Source organism: Coregonus clupeaformis, chromosome 25, assembly GCF_020615455.1.
Source record: "Coregonus clupeaformis isolate EN_2021a chromosome 25, ASM2061545v1, whole genome shotgun sequence".
NCBI classification, from domain to species: domain Eukaryota; kingdom Metazoa; phylum Chordata; class Actinopteri; order Salmoniformes; family Salmonidae; genus Coregonus; species Coregonus clupeaformis.
This window is the reverse complement of record NC_059216.1, coordinates 5,212,188-5,231,437: the sequence shown is the minus strand read 5'-3', so window position 1 is coordinate 5,231,437 and position 19,250 is coordinate 5,212,188. Positions and strand designations below refer to the sequence as shown.

Below are 19,250 nucleotides of genomic sequence, written 5' to 3'. Positions count from 1 at the left end.
TTAACGGTCATACTGCCTAGTGAATAATGGAGAATATGTCTAGAATTCTCCGTTTTAGAAATAACGCCCCTCTACCATGCTGTGTGCAGATCTCCAGTGGAGAACAGCTCAGCAGAAGCTGAGGAGCTACGTTCCTTTCTGCGGGGTATGGAGGAGGACAGGACCGTCCTGGGGGAGCTGATCCTTACCCTCACCAAGCTGTCCCCCCACCTGAACCAGGCAGAGCGAGCTGCTGCACAGATCCAACAGAGAGGCCTGCAGGAAGAGTGGAGATCACTGGAGAGAGCTGCAGAGAAGACCCTGTACTGTGTCAATGGCCACGCCAGGGAAACCAGCAGCCTTCTCGCAGAGATCTCCTCTCTTCAGGAGCAACTGGAGACCATAGGAAAGGCTATGGGCTCACCCCATTCCCCTACAATCCAGTGGGACAGCAAGAGGGCCCAGGAGCTGATGATGGTGAATGCTGAGCTGACTGCAGCTCAGCAGAGATACCTCTACCTGCAGCAGGGCTCAGAGGCTCTGGCCCATAGCTCCCAGTGGGAGAAGGAGATGAAGCAGATAGAAAAGGGGCTCCAACAGGTCAAGGAGCAGCTGGATCGTATTGGAGAGCAGGTGTCCTCTCAGACCCCCTGCAGCGACAACCTTATCATGAGTAAGATTCACAAGGTAATGATGGACGCCTTTGCCTGGGCCAAGCAGACGGAGAGCGACATCGAGGGCCGGAGGAGGAAGGTGGCCCTGCTCCCTGAGGAGGTCCATCGGCAGATCAAAGACCTGAAGAAGCTGCAGTGGGAGATGGCGGCCAAGCAGGCCCAGCTGGAGGCCCTGGTGGAGGAGGTGGAGGAGCTGCTCCCAGAGCTGGACCAGGCTGACGAGGTCCCCATGGTGCACTCCTCCCTGGTCAGCCTGGAGAGTCTGTCCAGGTCCACCACAGAGATGCTAGCCAGGGCTGTGGGGGAGATGGAGTCAGGCCTGCAGACTAGAGAGAATATGTCAGAGCAGATAGCAGACCTGGACTCCTGGGTGGTGGGTCACCTCCATAGAGAAGCCTCGAGGAGAGGAGAGGGGGAGGGCCAGAGTTCTAAAGACCTGGATCGCCGGGTCAGACAGATTCAGGAGACCATGGTAGAGGCAGAGAAACAGGCTGCTGTGTCCGAGGCTCTTCTCATGAGGAGCAGAGACATCGCCTCTGAGCTCAGCATCACAGAGAACTGCCTCCTCAATGACAAACTCACAAACCTCCAGGAGGACATCAATAGCATCATCAGCTATGAGAAAGCTAACCAGCAGGAGCTGGAGGAACTCCTTCAGACTCAGGATGCATCCAGGCAGAAGGTGACCACGGTGGAGAAGAGCCTGAGACAGATGCTGGTGGACCTGAACAGACACAGGTTCCCGGTCACCAGGGAGACTCTGAGCACCATGGAGCCATTTAAACACATGATCATGGAGCACAAGTACCAGGTGGTCCAGCTGCAGCCCTGCATCCCTGAGGAGAAGAAACAAGAGCTGCTGTGTGTAATTTCCCAGTTGCACGGGAAAATGAGCACGCTGAATATGAAGGCCAAAGAACACGAGAGGTACCTAACCTTCAGGCAGTGTGTGGAGGACCTGCGCGAAAATGTGGAGGAGCAGGTCCTCCAGACCAAGGAGGAGAACAGGGGGAAGGAGGAGGGGTACACGATCTGTCAGGTCATCCTCACCCAGCTCCCTCTGATAAAGAGACTGTGTGAGGAGGCTGCAGATGAGCTGCAGAACATCTCCCAGGACCTCTATCCCTCACAGCTGACCGCAGAGCACGGGAGGCTTAAGCAGAACCTGGAGAGCCTCCACACCTGGGAGATGACTGTGATCAACAACATCCAGATCCTGGAGTGGGGCCTGCTGAAGGAGGTGCACCTCCAGTCAGAGCAGAGAGCTGTGCTGGCCTTCCTCAGGGACATCCAGCGGGAGCTGCAGCAGCCACGCCAAGTGGAGCCCACAGAGGAAGCCATCGACAAGGAGCACAGGAGGATTGTGACCCTGCGGAAGATTGTGGAGTGCAGACTGAGGGTGTTGGAGATTCTAGAGCGCAAGAAAGGAACTGGGCAGCATGATGGATCCCAGGAGTATAGTGACCTGATGGACCTGAAGAATGCAATCCTGAACGAATGTGACTTACGAATGGCAAGTTGTTTTTTGTTTTTGGTGTCAAAACCATATTAAATGCATGTTCTATTAATTTAAAAGGTAATTGACTATTAATGTAAAAAATTGTGATGATTTTTCAGGAGAGCGTTTCCCAGGCACGGGACACTTTGAGAGACTACACTGGAGCTGTGAGTGGTGCTGTCCGGTTCCTCCAGGAGGCTGAGGCCCTGCTCCTTCCCTCTCTGGGCCCAGTCGGAGGTTGTCTTGAGAGGCTGAGGGACATCCAGCAGGCCCTGGCATCCATGGAGGAGCAGCTCCATTCCCATATAAGCCAGCTCCAGACCATGGCCCTCCAGCATGACTACCTCTCTCCCCAGATGGTGGAGCGTCTACAGGGGGAGGTGCTGAGCCAGCTCCTGGTGCGGATGTCCACCGTCCAGGCCCAGGCCCAGCTCAAACTGGAGGCCCTGCAGAGGTAGACACTGTCTCTTAGAGTCAAGGGCCCAGATTTAACCTTAGATACAGTCATGTTAGTGAATTGATCATACTCAACAGCCAAGTCAAGCCAACCTAATGCTTAATGCCATTTGTAGTAGTCTTATTGATGTGACGCCTGGTTGATGTGTGGCTTGTGTTTGGTAGGTGTGCTGAGTATCACAGAAGGTATAGAAAGTGCCATGAGGAGATCTGCCAGTGTGTAAAGAGCGCAGAGACCCATCTCGCCTACTGTCACTCTCACAAAGTCAGCTCTCTCACAGACTGCACCGACCAGCAAGCTAAGCTAAAGGTATGGGGAAAGAATGCTAAACTAATTTTTCATAGCGTTAACATTAAGAAAATTGTTTTTTTTTTACCCACCACACTCTCTCCTTTACAGGCTCTGTCAGAGGAGGTGGACTCTGTGACTGGGCTTCTAAAGTGGTTGAGGGAGTGGTGCCCGGAGCAGGGTTGCTGTTGCAGCAGGGAGGGGGCGGTGAGTGCCCTCTGGAGGCAGGTGGCAAGACTGCAGCGTTGCACCCGCGATCTGAAGACCCACTCAAAGCACAGGGCAGCCGAATGGAGTGACATTACAAAGAGCGTGAGTTACACGATAGATACTGGATACCTCTACCTCAATCTTAAAAATGGCTATACATTTCCTAAATGGCTATACATTTCCTAAATGGCTATACATTTCCTAAATGGCTATACATTTCCTAAAATGACTGAGTTGAAATTAAATTATTTTCAACCCCTGTGATATAAAATCTACTAAACTCTGTCAGCCAATGATCGACACAATATAGAGACCTCACTCTTCCCTACACACCCAGCACAGAAAGTCAGGTTGGAAGCAGCCATTTTACAGACTGACTCATTAACTCCAATTCTTGTTATCCTTTCAGGTGGAGCGAGCGTCCATCGTGCTGGAGCAGGTGGAGGCTGAGCTGCCAGACGACACCAGGGAGAAGGTGTGTGGGGAAGAGCTGCAAGTGCTGCTGTTGTACTGGGACCAGTACCAGGACAGGCTGGACTGTGAGCACCGAGCTCTCTCTGCTCTCGAGCTCCGCATTGCCAGACTGCTGGGCGTCCCCGCCCACCTGGAGCAGGCCCCGCCCACCCCTCTGTGTCAGCAGTTGCAGGTCATGCAGGACCGCTATGGCAGGTGAGAGGTCAACCACCATACAACAGACAGGACAGGAAACACATTGTTTGGTAGGATTGTTTCAGGAGCTGAGTGTATGGTGCCTCAAATATTACACTTAATTCACACTTCTCAAATACACACATTCCCACAGCCAGCATACGGCATGAATTAACACCTTTAGGCTTTAAGACAAATGTTAAAAGCCAAACTTGTTGCATTGATGATCATACCAGTCAGTGTTTCTGTGGTAGTGCAGGGTATAGGGACTCAATCTCCCAGCAGCTCCACACATTCACACTTGGATGAGCATTCTGGGAAACGTGGATCGGCAAAGGGTTGCTGTGCCTCTCCACTAAGGACAACAAGCTCAGAAAGATGCACACTCATACCCACTCAGTCATCCACAGCATACACACACATGCGTACCGTGTAGATAGACAATCACAGACACAGAGGTTGTGAAATACCTGAATTGAGATGACGCTCTGCATCCTGAGTTTGGTGTCAGCTTTAGTGCCCAAAGGAAACTCTTTGCTTTATGAAGTCAAGGTAAGAGACTAGAGTTTTTTTTAATCTCTTTTTTAAATGGACAATGTGCTATATTGGTTATGTACCATGCTAGCTGTATTTGATTCACAGTGATATAACTAAGACTTTAGCCAGCTGTTTGGTGGCCTATAGACCTGTCTGTCTGTTTGTGTCTACAGTCTGAAGGAGAAGAGCATGCTGGGGCGGTGTGTGGTGCGGACGGAGGTGGAGGAGAGGGACAAGGTGAGGGAGGAGCTGAGTGGGGTGAAGGCATGGCTGGTGTCTGCAGAAGACCTCCTCTCACAGCTGGAGCAGTGTCCCAGCACACATGAGCTACAGGTGGGTAACCCCCCGTCTCACAACCCCTTAACATTGTGTGGACAACAATGGACCCAGAGTGGAGAAATTGAGCAAATATTCTCAGCAGCATGCAGGAGTTAAGATTGCCAGATTGAAAGGCTCCACAGTTGAAGCATCGAATTTGGGGTCTTTGCTTTTATCATCCTCCATACGGTAGTCTACAATTAGTAGAATTGATGACAAAATACTGTTTACTTGTCATTTTCAGTCATTTACAATATTTTATGGAATTGTCCATATTTTAATATATATATATTTATTTATTTTATATTTAGTGTGTTGCTTATTGAGGTGGTTTTGGTTGTTTCAGTGTTCTTGACAAATTATAGGATAGCCTACTGTGAAATGATAATATATTTAATAGTGATCAGTGCATAGTTGAGATATGAACACCCCCCTCCCCTCTGTACAGTGATGCATGAGTAATGGGCTTCTAATGAGTAGGTCTGTCCCATCCCTGGACCCACAACACAATGCTGTGTCTGTACTCTGCAAACAAAAATGATCAACTCAGAGGAAACGTTTACAACGACAATATCTCCTCCAAACTGCACTGTTCACAGTTTTATCTAATGTGAAATTCATAGAATTAATGATTTCAAGCTCAAGTTGAAGTATATGACTGTACTATACAGTATATGACTGTACTATATATTTCCCTACTCCATCATTCCACCATGAACTGTATGTGGCGGTTGGTTTTGAGTTTCACTGCTGAAAGGTTGTTGAAGGTTGTTGTAATGAAGGTCTTCAGTGAGACTGTTAGCTCAGTGACAGAGTGCCCCAACAAACTGCCACATTTGAATCTAACCGTTGTCTTGCTACTCAGTGGATGAGAGGGGACCAGTGTTAGTGTTGTCTAAAGACCTGAGTCTTGTCCAACATTTTCTCTCTGTCTCCCCACCCCCCTCTACTCAGGGAGGGTCTATGAAAGGGCTCCCCTCCATACCTTCCTCTTTTTGTTCCACCTTGTAAGTGGATCCTCTAGGTGCCTCTGTCCCAGTCTCAGACCAGCACTGATGTCACCTCCCTGACACACACACACACACACACACACAAACACACACACACATGCACCTTCCTATCTGGCGTTGCCCTGGTCCCTGTCTCAGAGCCAGGTGGTGCTGTATCTCATCTGCATCACTGGTCGTGTTTGTCCTATCCTCGTTTCATGTTCATGTTCAGTCTGTGGATTAGGACTGTGAATACCCTCTCATTAGCTGTTTGCTGCTGGGTGGGAGGTGAAGAGGGTTCATGCTAAGTAGCTGCAGGAATGAAAGACTTAAAAAGGAAGCCTTTCTGAGCTAGTTAAACCAGCCCAGGAGGAGAGAGAGAGGGTCGACATACTCGGCTGTACATACTGTCTGGTAAGAGATGGACCCTATGGAGTGTGTGAATGAATGTATGAATGTGTGTTTGTGACCTTGGAGACATAATGATGGCAGAGAGAGGGTATAGGCTATAGAACAGTGGAGGTTGCTGAGGGGAGGACGGCTCATAATAATGTCTGGAACGCAGTGAATGGAATGGCATCAAACACATGGAAACCATGAGTTTGGTGTATTTGATACACTTATTCCACTCCAGCCATTACCAGGAGCCCGTTCCTCCCCAATTAAGGTGCCACCAGCCAACTGTGCTGTAGAATGAGGCTTGCTGAACTTTGTTTTTTCTCATCTCTCTTTCTATCTCTTGCTTTCTCTCTCTCTCATCCTCTCTCCATCTTTCTCTCTCTTTCCCTCCCTCTCTCTCTCTGTCCTCAGGAGGTTCACACCCAGCTGTGTACCCAGAAGGCCGTGCTGCAGCGCATCATGGAGGGTCTGAGGATGAAGTACTCTGACATGTACACCCTGGTTCCCGTGGAGATAGAGGGACCGCTACAGGAAGTTACACACTCACTGCAGGAAGTAGAGGAGAAGGTACAGTAGCTGAAACCTTGAGGAAACCTTTACCTGTGCTTGTAGCATTGTAATGTATCTATTTGTAAGGACCTAATTTGTATATTGGTATATTTCATTTTCAATGAATGTCATGACCAAGCTGCATGTATTTCCGCGACTTGTGTCTGATTGTCTGACTGCCCACCAGGTAGGGGAAGTAATGGAGAAGAACAGTCCCCTGCACAGACTGGGAGCAAAGGTGTCTGAGATCAAGGTTGGTCTGGGATCAGTGCAGGATAAACTGCAGCAGAGAAGCCCCTCTCTGTCGGAGGCAGAGAGCACACAGAAGGTGAGTGCTAAGATAGCAGATATGAGAACTGATCTAGGATCAGAGTTTATCAGGCTGATGTACATAGCAGAAAGAGACTGTGTTATCACATTTGATCATATGTGTGTGTGTGTGTGTGTAGCGTGTGTGGGATGAGCTGGACATGTGGCACTCCCGTGTGGCAGCGTTGGAGATGGAGGTGCAGGATCTGGAGCAGGCTGAGGAGGCCCAGGTCCTCACAGAGAGCCTGGCGGAGGCCCAACTGCTCCACTCACACATGACCAAGCAGGCAGAGGAGAGGACCGCCTTCCTCAGCAAGGTGAGGAACTACAACTCCCAGAACCCCTCTGGTTACTCTGTCACAGGTTCAGTTAACCCCATTGGGTAGTGTTAGCCCCTGTGTTAATAGTGTGTGATAGATAGATCATGTTTTAATTTGATGACATCAGGGTTGACTTGTATTTGTGGATGATGATATCACGTCTGATGTTATGATTTTTGTATATGATGACTTTATACCTGATTTAATACTGACTATGTATTTGTGTTGGGTGCAGATCAGCACATGGTTACAGGAGCATGATGAGATGATCAACAGCTCTAACAGTTGGCTAACTGAGGCTCAGTCCTGGCTCACTGCTCCCTGTACCTACACTACAGCCAAAGATCTGGCCAGCTACGTCCACGCACTACAGGCCAGTACAGCCCAACTCTTACCAAACACTTTCCCTACACTCACCGAAGTCAAATGTACTACAGTGAAGTGCACAACATAATTTGATTTATCACCACATACTGAATGTTAAGGTTACTCTATATTATCTGAATAATCATATTTCGACTGTAGATAGTTCAGATTATGGTCTCCTGTAGATGTTACTGATCTCTATCCTTCTGTTTTGTAGATGGTGCTGGATGACTCGCAGCAGATCCGCATCACTCTGCAGGGCTTTGTGTCCGTGCTGAAGGAGATCTCCCCGGTGTGTGACATCACAGCGCAGCAGGAGCTGCTGGCCGAGGCTGACCGCCATGTGGCCGCTGTGCAGCAGGGCTTTGTGGCTCCGCTCTCCCAGCTAGACCACGCCGCCGCCGTGAGTCCACCTCTCTTTCTCCACTTCTCCTCATTTCTCCTCCTTTCGCTTTCTCTCTCTCTCTCTCTCTCGCTCTCTCTCTCTCTCTCACTCTCTCTCGCTTTCTCTCTCTGCATGGCTCAATGTTTAATCTCTGATTGTGTAGGAGGTGGAAGCTATAGAGACAGAGGTGAAGACGATGGAGAAGGACGTGACTGAGATCAGGACGTTGTTATCGTCCCCTGACACTCTCCCCAGCCCCAGAGAGGAGAGCCTGAAGGTGAGCTGGGTGAAAGGAGTACCTGGCATGTTTAGCCCTGGGACAGTGAAGGAGTGCTGATCTAGGATCAGTTTTGACTTTCAGATCATAATGAATAACAAATGGGAAACCTGATTCTAGATCAGCACTCCAACTCTGAGATGCTTTGTGAATACAGGCCCTGGTCTCCCTCCTGTGCCCCAGAGTCAGTCACTGTGTGTGTCTCCTTATATAGGTGTGTGTGGACAGGATCCAGTCTATGGGGACGACCATAGCAGAGATCCAGAGCTGTAAGCCAGGCCTGTGTCTGCCAGAGAAGGCTGAGGAGACCCTCACTGTCTTCCAGAGAGTAGACCAGCTCCAACAGCAGCTAGAGGAGCTGGAGAAGGTGACTGGGCAAAGAAACTCCTCACTACACATGAACACACTTTCTCAAATGTACACTCAGGATAAATATGTTTTCCTTTATTTTCAGATGGTTCCAGGGGAGTTCATAGTGAAGAAACAGACGCCCACTGTCCCGCCAGTGAAGGTCCCTGCACCTAGCCCAACTGTACCCACCTTTTCCACAGAGAAGGTTTCTGTGCCCAGCTCAACATTACCAGCCACTGAGGAAGCACAGGTGAGATTATTCCCTACAGCCACACCATTGCATGAGTAATCTCCTCACTATAATGAACCTCAGGTTTTAGGCTGGGTTTCTGTATAAGCACTTTGTGACATCTGCTGATGTAAAAAGGACTTTATAAATAAATGTGATTGATTGATATTCTGTTTTTGCAGGAGAATGGAGTGGCGCAGGGCCAGATCCAGATAGTCCACGTGGAGGAAGACGCACTGAAGAAGTCTGGAGCTTCACTGATGACCGTAGAGGAGTCTTCTCCTGAACAGAGACTCAGCTGGAGAACAGAGAAGAGTCGGGTAAAAACCAAGACACCCATATGTAGATAGTCTGACATCTTGTTAGCATGTGTTTACCTGGTAGTGTCTTGTACCTGTCTGACTACACGCATCCATAGACTGTGCTGTCTGTTCTAGTTTAGAAGCCTTAGAAGTCTTACTCTCACTCAGCTGTTTCACCCTCACTCAGATGTCTCACCCTCATTCAGCTGTCTCACTCCCACTCAGCTGTCTCACTCCCACTCAGCTGTCTCACTCCCACTCAGCTGTCTCACCCTCACTCAGCTGTCTCACCCTCATTCAGCTGTCTCACTCCCACTCAGCTGTCTCACTCACCTCCCATCATCAGCTGTCTCACTCCCACTCAGCTGTCTCACCCTCACTCCAGCTGTCTCACTCCCCACTCAGCTGTCTCACCTCACTCAGCTCTCACCCTCATTCAGCTGTCTCACTCCCACTCAGCTGTCTCACCCTCACTCAGCTGTCTCACCCTCATTCAGCTGTCTCACTCCCACTCAGCTGTCTCACCCTCACTCAGCTGTCTCACCCTCACTCAGCTGTCTCACCCCCACTCAGCTGTCTCACCCTCACTCAGCTGTCTCACCCTCACTCAGCTGTCTCACCCTCACTCAGCTGTCTCACCCTCACTCAGCTGTCTCACTCCCACTCAGCTGTCTCACTCCCACTCAGCTGTCTCACTCCCACTCAGCTGTCTCACTCTCACTCAGCTGTCTCACCCTCACTCAGCTGTCTCACCCTCACTCAGCTGTCTCACCCTCATTCAGCTGTCTCACTCCCACTCAGCTGTCTCACCCCCACTCAGCTGTCTCACTCCCACTCAGCTGTCTCACCCTCACTCAGCTGTCTCACCCTCACTCAGCTGTCTCACCCTCACTCAGCTGTCTCACCCTCACTCAGCTGTCTCACCCTCACTCAGCTGTCTCACCCTCACTCAGCTGCTCAGTATGTCTTTGTTTTTGTACTATTCTTTATTTTTTAGAAGATGGCCTCACTATTACGTAGGGGGAGGGACATACAGTGTTCAAAGACAAAAGTGCCAAAGACAAAACGAACACCTAAGAAATTATGAATAATGTATTATATTATACAGTGAGGGAAGAAAGTATTTGATCCCCTGCTGATTTTGTATGTTTGCCCACTGACAAAGAAATTATCAGTCTATAATTTTAATGGTAGGTTTATTTGAACAGTGAGAGACAGAATAACGCATGTCAAAAATGTTATAAATTGATTTCCATTTTAATGAGGGAAATAAGTATTTGACCCCCTCTCAATCAGAAAGATGTCTGGCTTCCAGGTGTCTTTTATACAGGTAACGAGCTGAGATTAGGAGCACACTCTTAAAGGGAGTGCTCCTAATCTCAGCTTGTTACCTGTATAAAAGACACCTGTCCACATAAGCAATCAATCAATCAGATTCCAAACTCTCCACCATGGCCAAGACCAAAGAGCTCTCCAAGGATGTCAGGGACAAGATTGTAGACCTACACAAGGCTGGAATGAGCTACAAGACCATCGCCAAGCAGCTTGGTGAGAAGGTGACAACAGTTGGTGCAATTATTCGCAAATGGAAGAAACACAAAATAACTGTCAATCTCCCTCGGCCTGGTGCTCCATGCAAGATCTCACCTTTTGGAGTTGCAATGATCATGAGAACGGTGAGGAATCAGCCCAGAACTACACGGGAGGATCTTGTCAATGATCTCAAGGCAGCTGGGACCATAGTCACCAAGAAAACAATTGGTAACACACTACGCCGTGAAGGTCTGAAATCCTGCAGCGCCCGCAAGGTCCCCCTGCTTAAGAAAGCACATATACAGGGCCGTCTGAAGTTTGCAAATGAACATCTGAATGATTCAGAGGAGAACTGGGTGAAAGTGTTGTGGTCAGTTGAGACCAAAATGGAGCTCTTTGGCATCAACTCAACTCGCCGTGTTTGGAGGAGGAGGAATGCTGCCTATGACCCCAAGAACACCATCCCCACTGTCAAACATGGAGGTGGAAACATTATGCTTTGGGGGTGTTCTTCTGCTAAGGGGACAGGACAACTTCACCGCATCAAAGGGACAATGGACGGGGCCATGTACCGTCAAATCTTGGGTGAGAACCTCCTTCCCTCAGCCAGGGCATTGAAAATGGGTCGTGGATGGGTATTCCAGCATGACAATGACCCAAAACACACGGCCAAGGCAACAAATGAGTGGCTCAAGAAGAAGCACATTAAGGTCCTGGAGTGGCCTAGCCAGGGAGCTGAAGGTTCGGAGGGAGCTGAAGGTTCGAGTTGCCAAACGTCAGCCTCGAAACCTTAATGACTTGGAGAAGATCTGCAAAGAGCAGTGGAACAAAATCCCTCCTGAGATGTGTGCAAACCTGGTGGCCAACTACAAGAAACATCTGACCTCTGTGATTGCCAACAAGGGTTTTGCCACCAAGTACTAAGTCATGTTTTGCAGAGGGGTCAAATACTTATTTCCCTCATTAAAATTCAAATCAATTTATAAAATTTTTGACATGCGTTTTTCTTGATTTTTTTTGTTGTTATTCTCTCTCACTGTTCAAATAAACCTACCATTAAAATTATAGACTGATCATGTCTTTGTCAGTGGGCAAACGTACAAAATCAGCAGGGGATCAAATACTTTTTTCCCCTAACTGTATCATGTACAGTTGAAGTCGGAAGTTTACATACACCTTAGCCTAATACATTTAAACTCAGTTTTTCACAATTCCTGACATTTAATCCTAGTACAAATTCCCTGTCTTAGGTCAGTTAGGATCACCACTTTGTTTTAAGAATGTGAAATGTCAGAATAATAGAGAGAATGATTTATTTCAGCTTTTATTTCTTTCATCACATTCCCAGTGGGTCAGAAGTTTACATACACTCAATTAGTATTTGGTAGCATTGCCTTTAAATTGTTGAACTTGGGTCAAACGTTTCGGGTAGCCTTCCACAAGCGTCCCACAATAAGTTGGGTGAATTTTTGCCCATTCCTCCTGACAGAGCTGGTGTAATTGAGTCAGGTTTGTAGGCCTCCTTGCTCACACACGCTTTTTCAGTTCTGCCCACACATTTTCTATAGGATTGAGGTCAGGGATTTGTGATGGCCACTCCAATACCTTGGCTTTGTTGTCCTTAAGCAATTTTGCCACAACTTTGGAAGTATGCTTTGGGTCATTGTCCATTTGGAAGACCCATTTGCAACCAAGCTTTAACTTCCTGACTGATGTCTTGAGATGTTGCTTCAATATATCCACAACATTTTCCTTCCTCATGATGCCATCTATTTTGTGAAGTGCACCAGTCCCTCCTGCAGCAAAGCACCCCCACAGCATGATGCTGCCACCCCATGCTTCACGGTTGGGATGGTGTTCTTCGGCTTGCAAGCCCCCCCTTTTTCCTCCAAACATAACGATGGTCATTATGGCCAAAGTTCTATTTTTGTTTCATCAGACCAGAGGACATTTATCCAAAAAGTACGATCTTTGTCCCCATGTGCAGTTGCAAACCGTAGTTTTGGAGCAGTGGCTTCTTCCTTGCTGAGCGGCCTTTCAGGTTATGTCGATATAGGACTCGTTTTACTGTGGATATATATACTTTTGTACCTGTTTCCTCCAGCATCTTCACAAGGTCCTTTGCTGTTGTTCTGGGATTGATTTGCACTTTTCGCACCAAAGTACATTAATCTCTAGGAGACAAAACACGTCTCCTTCCTGAGCGGTATGACGGCTGCGTGGTCCCATGGTGTTTATACTTGCGTACTATTGTTTGTAAAGATGAACGTGGTACCTTCAGGCGTTTGAAAATTGCTCCCAAGGATGAACCAGACTTGTGGAGGTCTACAATATTCTTTCTGAGGTCTTGGCTGATTTCTTTTGATTTCCCCATGATGGCAAGCAAAGAGGCACTGAGTTTGAAGGTAGGCCTTGAACTACATCCACAGGTACACTTCCAATTGACTCAAATGATGTCAATTAGTCTATCAGAAGCTTCTAAAGCCGTGACATAATTTTCCTGAATTTTCCAAGCTGTTTAAAGGCACAGTCAACTTAGTGTATGTAAACTTCTGACCCACTGGAATTGTGACAATCTGTCTGTAAACAATTGTTGGAAAAATTACTTGTGTCATGCACAAAGTAGATGTCCTAACCGACTTGCCAAAACTATAGTTTGTTAACAAGACAGTTTTAATGACTCCAACCTAAGTGTATGTAAACTTCCGACTTCAACTGTATATAACATTAGTAGGGGATAGGTATTGGGGGATATATTTTTATAACATAGGGGATATAGGTTTATCAAAAGGAGAAAAGGTTTGAAAATAGGAGAGAGACTTAGATATATATATATGGCATCAAACAACCCATCATTAAAGGTCATATTGTCAACATACTGTATATATTGCCATGCATTCAGTTTACCGACGTTAGCTAAATATTCTAAAAGTTGGTGAACCTATAACCTGTGAAAGCAGTGGGACATCAATTTAAAGTAATCTGAGATTTAGTCATATAACACAAAGATACAGTAAACTCATTAAAGTTCTAGAGATGAGGATATCCTAGATTCCAGGGAAGTGACTTAATATTAGGAGAGAGAAAAGTGGGTGGATAGGAGTTTCTGAATAGATTGTGTATAAGAGAGAGAGAGACATAGAGACCTCCCCTGCCTATGACACATGAGCCCCGTCCAGCCCACCACACATGACCCTTGACCTGCAGTAAGGCGACCGATGTGAGTACAGTGAGTAAGTCTCAAAGATAGTGCCCATTCCTACAGTTTCTAGTATGGGTTTATGGTTCTGCAAAACTCAGCAGCCAACAATTCATGACAATGTTCCATGTGCTTAAAGCAACTCACAACACAGAAGCATGACTACCCCAATGATATTTAAATGTATACCAAATAAGTGCATTGCTCTTTCTAATTCGCAAGCTATCTTTGTCATACCCTCTTTTAGAGTGTGCTTCTATTCCTGGACGTGCATGTGTTCCCATCAGTCAGCTTGTTTGTATGTGTGTGCATGTGTCCTTGACTTGGCGTGGCAGGAGTCCAGGAGTGTGTCACGTCCTGAGGAGGAAGAGGGAGGGGAGGAGAAAGAAGGCGGGGGGAGAGGAGGGGAGGAGAAAGAGGAGGAGGAGGGGGGAGAGGAGGGGAGGAGAAAGAGGAGGAGGAGGGGGGAGAGGAGGCTCTCTGTGGTGCCTGTCAGGGGCAGAGCTCCAGAGGTAAAGAGAAGCCCGGCTGCCAAACCAGCCGTGTCCTGCCCCGCTTCACTCTGCTCTGCCCCCTCTGTCCTCCTGGACCCTCTGACATCACTGCCCCTGGGCTTCCTGTGACATGCCCGTGGGTCACTCTGCCCCCTGTTTCACTGCAGCACTGGGAGGCACTGTATCCAACCCCGCTTCCCTATAATCCTTTTCCCATTTTTCCTCTTCCTCCTTCTCCTTGCTGGTCTCACACACTCTCTGGCAATTTGCTTGTCTGTGTTCAAAGTTTCTTTCCACATCTTTTTTCTTTGACAATAAAACTGTTCAAGTATTTTCTCTATTTTAATTTTTTCAATTCTCTATGTTGCTTTTTTGTTATCAGTCTTCCTCTTTACTTTTCAGAGTGTTGAGGGTACTGCTGCCGATGTGTTTGATTACCTCTAGGGGGCAATGTGGTGCAATCTTTGCCAATGACCTTTAACAAAACATCTATGAGAAGACTTTGCTTTTTAAAACTTTTGTTTTTACTCATATATCTGCACCTTATTTTAGAACCATAGTTTGGTAGTATAGGGTGTGTTGTTCTGGCCTATTATTTAATTTACATGTTTGACCTGACATGTTTGTGATTGTTACTGACTGTCTGCACTGTCTTGCTGTTCTGGTCAGGACCCTGAGGTTGCTGCAGAAGAGAGCCAGGCTGCAGCTGAGGAAGAAGGTGGAACCACAGCCATGGAACAGAGTCAGGACACAACTGAACAGGTACCAGACACCTCTATCTATGGGAGTCAGACAATGGCACCTAACAGCACTGTATGATGTATCATGAATAACAACACTCATATGAAACAACATAACATTACATATAACAGGACTGTTTTAGTGCCTTAATGAATGACTGTGTATGGTTTTCTCATGGATGATAACATAATAATGACTGATACTGTATCTGAGTAGTGTGTCCATATTGTAACACTGCTCATGTCTCTTCAGGACCTCTCTGTAGTGGGCCTCTCGGTCGCCTCAGGAACAAGTGTGTCCGAAGCTTTATCAAAACCTGTGGGCACAGTTAGAACACAGCCTCTGTCTGAAAGCATGGTAAACACACCCCCCTCCATTAAACTCTCCAAGTCCTCCTCCAAGTCCCAATGTATAGTGTCCTAGACCTAGTCTGGAGTAGAACCCCTTGTTTAGAATCCCTCTATCTCTACCTACGTTCAGTGCATTTACATGGCAGAAGAATCCCAGATATTATATCATACTGCAGTTTGATTCTCACAGGTTGCCGTGTGAGTCTGAAAATTCTGTTAACACATTGTCAGGTATTCGAATTCGAATTCAGATTTTTATAGTTTTATATGTTTTCGTGATAAAGGACAACTGAGCATGCTATCCAGTGAACTGTCAGGGAGTAGGCTAATGTGAATCTGGTTCATCCCTGGTTACTGATAGCTGGCAGACCACCTATTTTACAACAAAGACAATTCCTCTAACTGGAAGGGCAAGACAAGGATTTGATGATGTGGGGTGCGTTTTTAAAAAGGATACAATATTGTATTGCATGGGTCCTTTTTTGTTGTTTGATGATTAAAAAACTTACTTGATATAGATACGTTGATAATTCTTTGGACTTTCCATAAAATCGTATTCTGGTAATCACATTTGTGAATCCTGTTTTATAATGTATAATATAAATGTATTAGACATTGTTGACCCTTTAGACTCTGAGTATAATTGCCAATGCCTCGAAGCAATATGCGTATCTGTTTAGTGTATTACTCTATGTGCTTGCTTACACACATATGCATTGTATTTCAATAAGTTATGACCGTTTTGCATAATATGCTGTTTACACACTATTCCACCACTGCCTGGAAGCAGGACGGAGTGGAAAACTATATTCTTGGAATTAGGATTTTCCATTTATACTTTAGATACAGTCCGAAGCAAGGACGTTTATAGGAAAGTATACACTACCAAGATGACTGTTGGCCATGAAAATGCACTGATTGAACTTAATTTATATTAATATAGTACTTAGTCTTAATACATCTGCATGTACTGTACTGTAGGATGTTCTTTTTCCTTTTTCCCTTGTGAACAAATACAGCTGCTTCTCCTTATGTGGCAAAACTAAAGAAAATATAAATAAATCCAGCCAAATGATCTACTCCCCCCGTCTCTCTCTTTCTGTGTCAGGAGCTCATGGGACAGAGGGGGCTTGCATGGAGGGGGGATGATAGCCACCCAGAGGGGCTGAAGACACACATCAGAGACACACACACACACCCAGGGGGCTCACCTGCTGCACACACACTCACAGAGGACATACACACACTCCCTGAGGTCGCAGTGGACACAAGTGTCCCCAAAGACATCCAGACTGTAACTCCAGTCCCTTTACCAACGAGGAGCCTGTCAAAGGTGGACAGTAGGCTGGTGTCATCTGAGGCAGGGCAGGCCTGTCTGGTTCAGCCACCCTCTGAGAAGGCTCCGGCTGCTCCAGAGGAGAGGCCCACAGTGCCCCAGCCAATGCCCAGAAAGAAAAAAAGGGCACCTCAGACAGGGTCGCTCACGGCACCGTCCCAGCCTATAGAGATAGCACTCACTGTATCCACTGGACAGACACACACAGCCTCTAATCTCACACACCAGACACCTGTGCAAGCTGAGGCTCCTACCCCTCTAGCAGCACCTGAGGAGATCCCCACCACCACCACCCCCCTGGGCGTGGTCAGCACACACACTGCCCCCCAGACCACACTCAAACCCACCCAAGAGGACACAGAGGGTGTGCATCCAGCGGCAGCCCTGGTAAGCACTGAAACTTCCCAGTACAATACAGGCCCAACAGTCCTAACCCCCGCTAACATGCAACCACAGTGGTCTAAGAGTGCATACATGAGTGGGTCTGTTTAAACGATGTTTCACAAACAGACCTGGGTTCAAATACTTTTTGAAATAATTTCAAACACTTTACCTGTGCTTGATTGAGCTTAATGGAACCAATAGAATGGTCCCAAAACTGCAAAACCACACCCATCTGTCACTAGAGGCAGCATAGAGCAAACCTTCAAAGTATTTGAAATATTTAAAATAGTATTTGAACCCAGGTTTGTTCACAACTGTAGTGTCTCATTAATGGAATGGGTTTACACAGTAATGATGCTGATACTTATCATAATTATGCATATTTGTGAATGAGTTCAATAATCCCTGTTGAGTGATCCGTTTGATGTAAAGTAAAGACTATGGGACAGCAGTGTAGAGGGCTTGAGTGACTCATGGTGCTAACCTGGTGTTACATCTTATTCTCACACTCTCACAGTCTGTGCCTCAAACATCTACAGTCATGGCCAAAATTGTTGGCACCCCTGAAATTTTTCCAGAAAATGAAGTATTTCTCACAGAAAAGTATTGAAATTACACATGTTTTGCTATGCACATGTTTATTTCCTTTGTGTGTATTGGAATAACACAAAAAAAAACAGGAAAAAAGCAAATTTGACATAATTTCACACAAAACTAAAAAAATGGGCCGGACAAAGTTATTGGCACCCTTTCAAAATTGTGGATAAATAAGTTTGTTCCAAGCATGTGATGCTCCTTTAAACTCACCTGGGGGCAAGTAACAGGTGTGGGCAATCTAAAATCACACCTGAAAGCAGATAAAAAGGAGAGAAGTTGACTCAGTCTTTGCATTGTGTTTCTGTGTGTGCCACACTAAGCATGGAGAACAGAAAGAGGAAAAGAGAACTGTCTGAGGACTTGAGAACCAAAATTGTGGAAAAATATCAACAATCTCAAGGTTACAAGTCCATCTCCAGAGATCTAGATGTTCCTTTGTCCACAGTGCGCAACATGATCAAGAAGTTTGCAACCCATGGCACTGTAGCTAATCTCCCTGGACGTGGACGGAAGAGAAAAATTGATGAAAGGTTGCAACGCAGGATAGTCCGGATGGTGGATAAGCAGCCCCAAACAAGTTCCAAAGAAATTCAAGCTGTCCTGCAGGCTCAGGGTGCATCAGTGTCAGCGCTGAACTATACGTCGAAATTTGAATGAAATGAAACGCTATGGCAGGAGACCCAGGAGGACCCCACTGCTGACACAGAGACATAAAAAAGCAAGACTACAGTTTGCCAAAATGTACATGAGTAAGCCAAATTCCTTCTGGGAGAACGTCTTATGGACAGATGAGACCAAGATAGAGCTTTTTGGTAAAGCACATCGTTCTACTGTTTACCGAAAATGTAATGAAGCCTTCAAAGAAAAGAACACAGTACCTACAGTCAAATATGGTGGAGGTTCAAAGATGTTTTGGGGTTGTTTTGCTGCCTCTGGCACTGGGTGCCTTGACTGTGTGCAAGGCATCATGAAATCTGAGGATTACCAAAGGATTTTGGGTCGCAATGTAGGGCCCAGTGTCAGAAAGCTGGGTTTGCGTCCGAGATCATGGGTCTTCCAGCAGGACAATGACCCCAAACATACTTCAAAAAGCACCCAGAAATGGATGGCAACAAAGCGCTGGAGAGTTCTGAAGTGGCCAGCAATGAGTCCAGATCTTAATCCCATTGAACACCTGTGGAGAGATCTTAAAATTGCTGTTGGGAAAAGGCACCCATCCAATATGAGAGACCTGGAGCAGTTTGCAAAAGAAGAGTGGTCCAAAATTCCGGGTGAGAGGTGTAAGAAGCTTATTGATGGTTATAGGAAGCGACTGATTTCAGTTATTTTTTCCAAAGGGTGTGCAACTAAATATTAAGTTAAGGGTGCCAATCATTTTGTCCGGCCCATTTTTTGAGTTTTGTGTGAAATTATGTCAAATTTGCTTTTTTCCTGTTTTTTTTGTGTTATTCCAATACACACAAAGGAAATAAACATGTGCATAGCAAAACATGTGTAATTTCAATACTTTTCTGTGAGAAATACTTCATTT

The 19,250-nt window shown here is 46.6% G+C and overlaps 1 protein-coding gene across 1 annotated transcript in view; it reads left to right on the top strand.

Moving 5' to 3' along the window:
* Positions 1–19,250, top strand: part of syne2b (spectrin repeat containing, nuclear envelope 2b) — a 152,433-nt gene that overhangs the window by 76,961 nt on the left and 56,222 nt on the right. The window contains 18 exon segments of the mRNA XM_045207412.1: positions 90–2,166; positions 2,271–2,605; positions 2,773–2,917; positions 3,008–3,208; positions 3,516–3,775; positions 4,465–4,624; positions 6,409–6,564; positions 6,734–6,874; positions 6,996–7,172; positions 7,411–7,548; positions 7,759–7,944; positions 8,090–8,203; positions 8,418–8,570; positions 8,658–8,804; positions 8,966–9,103; positions 14,981–15,073; positions 15,305–15,472; positions 16,511–17,125. Of these exon segments, the coding sequence (XP_045063347.1) occupies positions 90–2,166; positions 2,271–2,605; positions 2,773–2,917; positions 3,008–3,208; positions 3,516–3,775; positions 4,465–4,624; positions 6,409–6,564; positions 6,734–6,874; positions 6,996–7,172; positions 7,411–7,548; positions 7,759–7,944; positions 8,090–8,203; positions 8,418–8,570; positions 8,658–8,804; positions 8,966–9,103; positions 14,981–15,073; positions 15,305–15,472; positions 16,511–17,125 (5,404 nt within the window).